The sequence below is a fragment of the Copadichromis virginalis genome, linkage group LG7 (assembly GCF_057382275.1).
Source record: "Copadichromis virginalis isolate Kocher_CV1m ecotype Utaka linkage group LG7, C_Virginalis_male_GT1.1, whole genome shotgun sequence".
Classification (NCBI taxonomy): Eukaryota; Metazoa; Chordata; class Actinopteri; order Cichliformes; family Cichlidae; genus Copadichromis; species Copadichromis virginalis.
This window is the reverse complement of record NC_140624.1, coordinates 55,425,648-55,436,909: the sequence shown is the minus strand read 5'-3', so window position 1 is coordinate 55,436,909 and position 11,262 is coordinate 55,425,648. Positions and strand designations below refer to the sequence as shown.

Sequence of the window (11,262 nt, the reverse complement as noted above, 5' to 3'; positions counted from 1 at the left end):
ATGCGGGACTCGCGTCGGCCTCCAGTTGCTCCGCCATCTTTGTCGGCTGCCCATTGTTCACTCTTGAGCTAACAACGGCGATAAACCAGTTCGCAATAAAATAACTTGACAGTGTCACCGGCAGCTGCCCGCGACAGTCGTGGATTTGCACTCGGGGTTGCGACTTGTTTTCGGCCAGCAACTGAAACAGAATGGACGATGACCAGCCCAAAACCCTGTAAGTGTATGCCTTTATCGTTAGCTAAACGCTTGTGTTCGTCACGTAATGCTCAGCGGCAGTTTCCAGGGCTGACTCCGGTCTCGAAGCGGTTGTTTCTTTAGGACAGGCACATTGGAGGCTCCCGTCTATATAATAACAGTTGAATGTCTTGTGTAAGCTTTTGTTAAACGTAGCATAACAACGCGTTTATAACATCTAAACACATGGTAACGGTCTTTCTCTGGTATAGTCGACACATTGGTTAATGCTAGCCTGCTAGCTAGTTCCAGAAAAATCTCAAATTAACGCGTCCGTTCACGTTTCTTGCTGAGAATAAGACGGCGTGAAAGTTGAATTGTTTCTAAAATAAATAACTGTTGGTATGCTTAGTGAACGACACTTTAAGTAGTAACTTGGGGAGACTCGCTAAATGTACCAGAGACTTCTCTATAGCGCTGTTAAGTGTTGCAATAAGCAGAAGGACATTAAACTAGCTGGCTTTTCAATGGAGTTCGACGTGCCATCACCCTGATAGAGTCACCATTGTATAGGCCAGGAAACTGTACATATATGTATATGCGTTTGATGCTTTAAGTGTTAACATGGTGTCAGCCAATGTTGATTTGATTATGAAAACGGGTTTTTATTACCTTGGGGAAGATTAATTCTATTTAAAACAGTTCTATTTAAAAGACATGGTTGATATTTCTTTATTTAAACCTCTCCCTACTCTTTGGCTGACATTTAAATGCTCTAATTACAGAATCAAGCATTAAGCATAAATAGCGTTCAAATTTGCATTTAATGGAGCCTTACAAGTGGACTAGTAGTGGTGTCTGGTGCTGATATTGTTTTTTTTTTTTTTTTTTATTGTTTTAATCTGTAAGTCGTCATCTTAAATTCAAACCCTTTTATCAGCTCAGTAAGTATGATATATTTTTAGAGATTAAACCATCTTCCAGTGTGTAAAAAGCTTTAAATTGATCCTTGTTGGGCTTCAGCGTTAATCCAAGATATCATACCAAAAAAACACCAGTATTTTGAAGTGTATTTGATATGGAATGCTTTCATAGTAGAGAAATTTAATTTCATAACAATTACTTGTCATTTTAGCTTGTGGCAATATTTTAACTGAATATTTATCCCAACACAGAATGTAATCAGTGATTGTATTTTATCGAAACATGATCATGTCAGCTGCTTTGCCATCTTATGGAAACATGTACCGCCTTGTTATTTTTATCTTTTCCAAGAAATTACAAGAAAGCAATCACCTCCACCTGTCTGAAATTTTCTAGACCGTACCCAAAGGAGGGGTATACGATAATGCATATGTCCTATACAGTTGGATTGGATGAATGCGTGGTATGTGGTTGTGATTTGCTGAGTTGTTCTGGTCTAGGAATTACACATGTAATGGTCCAGCGAATTCACATCTATCAAGTTGTTATGATGCGTCTGGCCTCCTGCACAGTCTACCCAGAAACCTCCCTTATTTAAAACGAAACAAAGTATTTCCAGTAATGAGGGTGAGGCTGATATGAATGTGCTAAAAATGGGAAACAACAACTTCTTACAGTGTCCTGACGTGATGCTTCAAACATTTTCTGGAGTTAGGTTAAAAATGGATTAGGAAAGATGTTTCCCTGGGCTAATTTTTTAACAATGGTAAACTTTTAGAGAAGGGAAACCCTGTTGCCCTGTTAGAGCATCTGCACCAGCCATCGATGGCTACTTTGAAAAACTAGCCAGCACTGACTGTCTCCCGTCTGTTGTTTGTTTTTGTGCATCTAGGTATGTGGGAAATCTGTCCCGGGATGTGACCGAGGCACTCATCTTGGAGTTGTTTGGCCAAATCGGACCCTGCAAAAGCTGCAAAATGATAGTAGATGTGAGTTTTTATTTTATTTTATTTATTTATTTATTTTTCCGTAACTCTTTTTCTTCTCATTTTCTTTTCAGCCCTTGCAATCTGGTTTAGCTACTTGCTTGACTCTTGTAATGTTCATCCTTTTTTTCCTCCATTTTGCATTGGTGTTGCATCCTCCCAATTTAATGCTTAACAATGACGTCACCATAATTATTCAAGCTTTCATATTGCTCACAGTAACATAACTTATGTGTTTCCTCTCCAACCCAGACAGCAGGTCACGATCCGTACTGCTTTGTGGAGTTTTATGAGCATAGACATGCCACTGCCACAATCGCAGCCATGAATGGTCGGAAAATTCTGGGTAAGGTAAGCTATCGTATCTCCTGGGTGAGTCAACTAGGTCAAGGCTGGGTGGGCACAATTTGAAATGAAGCGTGTGGAGAAACTTGTATCTTGTTAAACCTTATCACACTGCCCTGTTCCTGCTCCACTTCACTTAATTTGTTTAATTCCCCTGTGCAAACCATTCTTCTGTGCACAGTCTGAAATGACCAGGGTGAGAACACTAAGCACTGATCTGTGTAATCTTACTGTTGTGAACTTTATGAATCCTAAAAATATGTAGTCTTGGTTCTCAACAGTGTGAGCTTTTGGTTTTGTGTGTTTGCTGCTCTGTTGGTTGTGTGGAATTAACTCAAATCAGTAGCTGCACATCAAGAAGTGACTGCAAATCATGCAAACCAAAGAAATTAGATGCAAAAATGACTTAATGGCATATTCTTTTCACTGTGGTAGATTAACAGCGGTAGAGTATTTTGAGATTCTCAGAAAGTTAAATAATATTTAATTCGATATTTTGTTGATACAGACATCAAAGATATGACCTTTTTGTTAATTTGTTTTTAGTAATTTTACCAGTTGGGTTATTAATTTGTTTAAATAAATAATTTATTTTTTATTTCAATTATTTTTTACAGATGAAATGAAAATGAATGAAAAATGAGAAAATCTATCAATCAAATTTTAGTGGGACAACAGTTGATGTGTCAATTATGTTCTAGAGCTGCCACCTATTGTTTGTTCAGACCAAACAGATGTTTTCCTGACTTTACTCACACGAATAAAGTGTCCAACTTTTCACTGTCAGCTAGATGCAGTTGACAGAAACATATTTCAGACCTCACCAGGAAGTAGAGTCACTTCTCTTACTTTACTTCAAGTCCTGTTCTCTCTCTCTCTCTCTCTCTCTCTCTCTCTCTCTCTCGCTCTCTCTCTCTCTCTCTCACTCTGACTCAAATTGTGTTGTGACTTTAAGCTTATCCCCCATTTCTGCTAATTAGTGTAATCAGGAGAAACAACAGCTGATACTTTGGTGATGGAGCATAAAGCAAAGTTGGTGCCAGAGTTTATAAATTTTGTAACTAATGTCTTTGCCTTTGTTTGACACAAATATGTAGCTTCCACAATGTTTATATTTATCTTTACTTCACATTTGGTCTGAACACACTGTTGGGTGAAGTTTTCATTCTAGTTCAAGGCCAGTAACAATTTAATTGAACGCCATAGTTACGGCTCATGTATAGAATGGAAGCGCTAGAATTTTAACCTTAGACTAGAAAATCACAAAAAGGAAGAAAGTGCATAAATGTGGTCACTGAAGCTTTAAATACAGTGTTTTATTTATTTATTTATTTTTCAGCTGTTTTGAATTATTACAGAACTCCTGAAGTCCCATAACATTAAGTGTGTCTCGTATATACAAGGTACAGAAATTCCTGGCTAATAAATACATTTATTTATGTATTTATTTTATTTTAACGAAAACTTTTTTTTAAATTTTATATTATTTTTCGTAAACGTCACCATATGGTATTTCAGGGGCTCTGTAGGTTACAGTACAGTGTCTGACATAGAAAGTGAAATCCAGTATGTGAGTGGGTATAAACACAGTGCTGCCTTTTACTGTCATTTCATGCTCCATGCTGTGCCTGTTTTTAAATGCCGATGTTCCTTAAGTGAGTTTCCATCTGTGTATGAATTAATTTACCGTGGCCCTGCTGTGTAATCATGTAACATTCTCTGATCTCATTTGATTGATGCTCTTCTGTCCCCCTACATCTTTACTGCTGTGTGTTCTTTTGCAAACTTATTTCCACATAGAATCCACATAAGAGCTACTTCCAAGAAAAATACATTCAGTTGAAAATATTTTATCCTCAACAGGTATTGAAGGACCATTTGAGGAGTATAACAAGTTCGTAAAAATCACTTGTTTGTAAGTCCCTTGTTATTTGGACCTTACTTCCTACAGTTTTGCTCCAAATTTTTACTAGACTGAGAGTGAAATGTTCCTGATTATGAAGGTGAAATCTTGATATCCCTCTGTGTACGCCACTGTATTTTTACTGTGTATTAATTACTGCAAAGGTGTATAAAATTAAATGGCAATGGATAAATCAGTTTGTGTTGGTGCTTTAAGAACCCAAATGTGACATACAGAGATCATCTTATTTATATAAAAAAAGTTCTCAATCACAAAATGTGGCCTAAGTAAAAGTGGTGTGTGAAAAAGCCTCTAATCACAGAAAAACAACCTTCCTTCCTTCCACAAGCGCGCTACATGTCTCACCTTTGTCCTCTTCCTCGCTTTCTGCATCTTTCTCTCTTGCAGGAAGTCAAGGTCAACTGGGCTACTACACCAACCAGTCAAAAGAAAGACACAAGCAGTGAGTAAAACTGGTGATGTGGTTGCACAGTATTCTCTGGGGTCGTCTTAGCTTTTTAAACAGGGAACATTGGTCAATAAATAAATGAATTTTGTGTTTTACTGTGTTATGTTTATTTTTCTTTGTTTTTTTTAAGGTCACTTCCATGTCTTTGTTGGAGATCTAAGTCCTGAAATCACCACAGATGACATAAAAGCAGCTTTTGCTCCATTTGGAAAAATATCGTAAGTGTGTTCTTGTGATATTTAGTTTCTGGAAATTTGTGAGCTGAAAACAGCACAATCGAGAATGTGCTAGTAACCAGTGCTTCTGTGTCACCCAGTCTGACTTCCACTGGTTTGTGAAATGAATTAATAGATATGGTGTAAAGGCCATTGTAGGTATTAGCAAACACTACCTTAATAGTTGGTAAACTCGCACTAATCTAACCAGATCTGCTGGTGCTTTCATAAGGAGGAAAGCATCATGGAAATATGCTGGAATTTATTGCTGAAAATGTGAGGCCCATTCCTCAGTAGTTCTTGTGCTGGACCATCACTTGATACATTTTTATTTTTGGAAACCATATGAATCAGGGAAGGTGAACACTGGTTGGCTCTGACTCTTGTAGGAAAATGATTTAATGTGCTGCAAATGCTAGCTTTACATGGTCAATATTTGGTAATATTCGGTTAAAATATATTCTTTATAGGTCTCAGTCTTTCAAGCTGCTTGTTTTGACCGAGTTTCATTTGTTTGCAGGGACTGTCGGGTGGTGAAAGACATGGCCACAGGTAAATCTAAAGGCTATGGCTTTGTCTCCTTCTTCAACAAGTGGGTAAGTGTGTAAATTATGACCGTGTTAGAGGAGTCAGAAACAGGTTCTGATTTTTCACTTAAGTCAGAGACAGGATTTCCATATTGTATTTGATAATGTTTACAAATGTCTTGTTTTTTTCTTCTGTGCTTGCTTTGTGTAATCAGGATGCAGAGAACGCCATTCAGCAGATGGGAGGACAGTGGTTGGGAGGGAGGCAGATCAGGACTAACTGGGCTACAAGGAAGCCTGCTCCAAAAACTACAAGTGAAAGTGAGTGAGAATGAAGATTTGGGAGATTTTCTTTTCTCTTTCCCTTCTTTTTTCTCTTGAAGTAAATCCTCTTGTGCATCTCTGGACTGCTTTTCAATATAGCTGCTATTTTTATATCGCTCCCTAAAGCCCCTTTCTCACTGCTTGCACTTACCTGTGTCACCACCTCAGACATCAGTTTCTATTCTAACCAGAAACATGTTTCTTATGGAGAAACACTAGTCTCCAGCTCCAAACCAGCAGTTTTCAGCTGAAGAGTTCAGTTGTGCGTGCGTGTGTCAGACCAAACAGACCATGTGTGTGGTTTTGTATGATATTGTGTCGTGTCCCCGCACTACATACGTCCGCTGTGCTTCTGTTTTTGTTTTTTAATGGTTGGTAAAAGCTTGTACTTTTATTACCACCACCTACTTCTGGTTGTAGCTCATTACATAATAATAGGCAGTGTGTAAATATAGTTTGATAACTTCTTGAATGCATGATCGTCCCTTAGTTCCTGCTTGCAGATGCAACCTGAAAATAGGAGTCAGGGAAGCCGTGCGGACATGCACAAGAAGGTAATAAGAAGAGCACTCATAGTGGGTGTGCCAGTGCCAGTGAGAGGCATTCCGCAAATAGAAGTGCTCTTGTAAAACTGCCCATAGCTTATTGATAAAGCAACACTTGACTTGTCTAAATATGGGAAACAATAAATATTTGCATGATATTGAAACGGCATCTGTATTTTTTTTTTATTTTATTTACTACTACTATTTTTTAACAAGGGTTGGGGGAGGGGTATTCTGGTGCGAACAGTGCAAAGATACTCCAGGTCTTATTTACTGCTCAATAGGAATCATGTCTGTTTTTGGTTCTTTGGTTTGTTTGTTTTTTAATTAAAGTTGCTGCTAAGCATATTTTTCAACAGTCCCTTAAAAAAAAAGAAAAAAAAAAAAAGGTAAAACCCGAGAATATAAAAGTTCTAAATGTTCAGATTTGTTTCTTCTGTGTTTGGCTAATAAAAAAAAGTTGGAGCAGGTTTGTGTTCTGTTTCAAAATGAATATAAATGCACTAGCACTATAAACTAGCCCAAAGCAAATATGCTGCAAGAAAACATTTTGATAACGAAGCTAATTAAAAAAGAAACCTTGTCTTTCTCTTTTCTCATTTTAGCAACCAATACCAAGCAGCTATCTTTTGATGAGGTGGTGAACCAGTCAAGCCCCAGCAACTGCACAGTCTACTGCGGAGGAGTGACAACAGGACTCACAGGTGAGTCACAGTTTACCTCTGTGCTGCAGGGCTGCAAGCACTGCCTACACATTCAACATTAAAACTGTTTTTCCTGTTCATAGAACAAATTATGAGACAGACCTTCTCACCTTTTGGGCAAATAATGGAAATCAGAGTTTTCCCGGAGAAAGGCTATTCATTTGTGAGGCAAGTTGTCTTGTTGTTATGCTTTCTAAGTCTAAATTGTCAAACACACCTAGGTTTAGGGTGTCTTAATATTATCCAATCTAATGCCTGCGCTTTTTCCTATTTCTTTTTTTGTGCAGGTTCAACTCCCATGAGGCCGCAGCTCATGCTATTGTCTCTGTCAATGGCACTTCCATAGAGGGCTATGTTGTTAAGTGTTACTGGGGTAAAGAAACTACAGACATGGTCCAGGGTCCCATACAGCAGGTACAGATGGCACAGGTATGAACCTTTAAGATTTTATTCTGAACGTATTACAGATCGACTACAATGACACCCACTCATTCAAATGAGAGACTGACTGTACTTGTGAGTGATTTTGATGCAATGTGATAGTCTGCCTCCTAAAATATAACTCTGCATGTCAGCAGAACACAGTGAGCTTCGCAGCGCAGCCCTACAGTCAGTGGGGCCAGTGGTACAGTAACACACAGCAGATTGGCCAGTATGTGCCCAATGGGTGGCAGGTGCCGAGCTACAGCGTCTATGGACAGACCTGGGATCAGCAGGGCTACAAGTAAGTACCAAAGATGATTACAGTCAAAAGAAGTGAGCAGTTTGTTCACCTCAGCTTTGTTTCTTTTCTGTGTCAGGGGCTGTTATTTACATTACAGTGAATTAAACATTTTTCATGTTGTCTTGATACTTTAGAATTTCTACCAGCCTTTACAATGCACAGTGCACATTGAAGCCTAGGTAACAGTAGGCTGCTTAAGACAGAAGTAAAGTTAAAGACAGTGAGAAATATGGATGTTGTCACCCACTGGTTTGTGACGTCCTGTTATGAAGCCTCAGGCTCCAGCTGCTGAGCAGTTCTGTCGTTGCCATCTTGGTATTTTAAATCAAAAATGACAAACAAGGGACGGATTAGACATTGCTACACAATGCGAGTGTAGTTTCACAAGTTGTTAGCTAGTTAACATGCATGCTGGGTAATTGTCCTTTCTGAAACTTGGAATTACCAAAATCGACTTAGGGTTTTATTCTGCATGAGCAGAAATAAGTGACTGAATCCACAAACCCATCAGGAAAGTACTTACAGAGGTCTGGACAGGGGCTGTTTTCCCCTTTTAGGCTTTTATACGACCACAAGTGTTTTTGCTGCAGCAGCATCTCCTGCTAAAAATAATGCAACTTTAAGGCTCATTCACTCTTCTGACCTGGAAGCTACATCCATATTTTATACTGTGTATTAGTGTAGTCCCTCACTCATAAAAGGCTGATGGAGTATTGTCGTCTGACTTTAGTCTGTCTTTGTTTTTCTTGGCTACATGCAGAGCAGTGCAAGTCCACATTTAATTCAATTCAGATACTGTTAAAGTATTGAAAAATGCTGGCATAAGAATAACTTGTATTCCTTTTAATAACCCATGTTGGAATTCATACATTGAAATCCCTGCATCTGATGGAATCTGAACAGCTCAAATTATGTGCAAAGGAAGTTCTAATTGAAACTAGAAATGAGTAAAGCTTTAAAGCTGTTTTCTGCTGATATGGAGCACCAGTCTGATACCAGCAGCTAGTAAATGCATCAAAAATAAGCTGTAGTCTGTGCTTTAACCCTCAGATTTATGCTATAGTTGCATTTACTAGGCTTAGTGGTAGCAGTGACAGCTGTCAGTATTAATTAATTTATTTATTTTAAATGTGTAAGACAGCAGCAGGATCAACATATAATTTGCTACCTTATTTCCTGCTTGGAACTAGTGGTCTACTATTAGAATAATAACCAATACCCAAACTAGTGATATGAGGATTGGGCTGATATCTGATCAGTGCATCTTTACTCTGGTTCATGTCTTACTTGGCTGCATTTGTTTTTACCCCTTAGCCATAAAAGGTTGATTTGCTATTGTCGTCACCCCGCTGGCTGGGTGGGTGGGCGGGCGACTTGGACACCTAAGTTTGTGAATGCGATAACTCAAGAAGGCAGTCACCTAAGCTTTTGGAATTGATACCATAGATGCATCTACTAAAAATCTTTGATGAGTTAGAACCTCAGTGACCTTGACCTCAAGGTCAAAATTTTGAATTTGATTTTGAAGTTGATATCATAGGTGTTTCTGCTAGGAGGCTGAGGGGTAGCATAAGCAGTTGTCAGTATTTTGCATTTTTTCTAATTGTTCTGTTTTTGTGTGCTGTTGCAGTCATTTACATGCTGGTGCTGGATGGACAGGTGTGGGTGCCATGAGCAATGGAGGCATGGTGGAGGCTGGGCAAGGAGTCAACGGGACTGTGCTAACCAACCAGGCTGGCATGGGTACTGCTGGCTATCACACTCACTGATCACAGCGTCCGTCTCCCTCTAAGCCTCTGAGGCCACAAGGATGATACTCTGCTGGGGAAGGAGTGCAGTAGAAGTGCTCTGTCTGTCACCTCACCAAATTACTTTGTTAGTGAAGCTGGTACGCCATTTTATCAACCATACAAGCCCCAAACTTCACTCACCGCCCAAATGTGCAAGTGTAAAGATAATTAGTCACACTTTAACACAGTTAAAGCTATCGCTAATGCACCTTGCATTCCTGGGCCCATTTTATTGTTTGGTGTACTACTGGCCAAATGTAAATTCTCCTACGATATTTTGAGCTCAGCCACAGTTTAGTTTAAAAGGAACCTTTTTCTTGAATTAGATTTCTATTCAAACAGCTGCTTTAATGTTTGTTTTCAGCCCCCAAGAGCCAAAGAGCAAGGGCAGGATTTTATACCAATATTCAACGATCGTCCAGGGCGAAAGAGGTGACGAACTCAATAGTTGGCACAATTGCTACAAGCTACAAGATGTGTCTTGAATAAGGGTACGGGGTTTTGTTTTGTGGTTTTTTTTTAGTTTTCTTTCAGTTGGAGAATCAATGTCACTGTCCGTCTGTCCAGTTGCTAAAGTAAAACACAAGTCCGAGCGAGTTCTCAGGGTGTTGTCAAGTCATTCTGTGAAATGTAGGATATCACTGAGTAGAAGGAGCCAGCAGGTTGAGGGAAGGATGCGGATGCAAACACAAAAAAGAACAACAACAAAAAAATCAAAGTAAATTTGAGCGCTACTTCACTTGTTATCCCGGACAGGACTGGGCAGAGAATCCCATCTGCGGATTAAGAAATGTGTGTGTGTGCTTACGTGTGTGCATGAACTGATGCTTTTACACACAAGACAATACCCTGGTCATCTTCCCCTGAAACTGAAAGGACTATGCCATCTTTTCTTTTTTCCCCTTTTTTGCTACAAATCTAATAGATGAACTGCCATTTCTTTTTTCTTTTTTTTCTTTTTCTTTTTGTTGAGCAAATTTAAAATGCTGTTATTGTAAAAAGAGCTTTTGCCTTTTTGTGTTTCATTTCAGGACTCTTGTCTTATAAAGAAATGTTGAAGTGACACCATCTAATCATGTGATGCGCAAAATCTTCTGTTTTCTTTCTAAAACATGAAGTGGCTGTCAACTGTCAACTTTTATTTTTTAAATTAGATGATCTCCAATAAAATGCAGGGATTACTGCCACTTCTATCTTACTTATAGGCAGACAAATATTGCACAAATACTTAAGTTGTCACAAAATTTGAAACATTAGAGGGTTTTTTTGTTTGTTTTGTTTTGCATTCCAGTTTATTTGTGATTTCATTTGGAAGTCTGTTTTATGTAAATAACAAAACAGTCTGTTCAACTGTACTGAATCTGTATAAAGACAACATGATGATTAAGGAAGTGTGCTTGCTCTCCTGGTTGGGGAAGTGGATTCCATAAATGAGTAGCAACAATGACTAGGACGTGTTGGGAGGCGGTGCAGCATTTCAATCTTTCACGTGCTTGGTGGACACGCTGGAAAAGCCTTTAACCTTATAGTTCTTAACTTATTTTGTTTTCCCCCCACCTGACAGTTTGTTTTTGGGTACAGAAGCAACTTCTTAAGGATTAGATTTTGTTTACTGTGACCCCAGTCATT

At 38.8% G+C, this 11,262-nt stretch overlaps 1 protein-coding gene across 2 annotated transcripts; it reads left to right on the top strand.

The window, feature by feature from the left end:
- On the top strand, positions 1-11,020 carry LOC146706192 (cytotoxic granule associated RNA binding protein TIA1-like). Of its 2 annotated transcripts, none has more exons than XM_085464282.1 (12): positions 1-217; positions 1,994-2,090; positions 2,340-2,438; positions 4,744-4,798; positions 4,935-5,022; positions 5,540-5,615; positions 5,762-5,867; positions 7,021-7,119; positions 7,203-7,287; positions 7,407-7,548; positions 7,698-7,843; positions 9,474-11,020. In XM_085464282.1, the coding sequence occupies exons 1-12, from the start codon at positions 192-194 to the stop codon at positions 9,610-9,612; spliced, it is 1,158 nt and encodes a 385-aa protein (XP_085320408.1). In that variant the 5' UTR covers positions 1-191; the 3' UTR covers positions 9,613-11,020. The 2 variants fall into 2 exon arrangements, with proteins under 2 accessions (XP_085320408.1, XP_085320407.1); XM_085464281.1 differs by having other exon boundaries at positions 2-217; positions 7,695-7,843.
- Positions 11,021-11,262: the final 242 nt, after the last annotated feature.

Bases quoted from the DNA above. Each gene is read 5' to 3' on its own strand.
- LOC146706192 (XM_085464281.1), top strand. From the start codon at position 192: ATGGACGATGACCAGCCCAAAACCCT. The intron at 5,023-5,539 runs GTAAGTGTGTTC...ATTTGTTTGCAG, and splicing joins GCTCCATTTGGAAAAATATC to GGACTGTCGGGTGGTGAAAG. The intron at 5,868-7,020 runs GTGAGTGAGAAT...TTCTCATTTTAG, and splicing joins TCCAAAAACTACAAGTGAAA to CAACCAATACCAAGCAGCTA.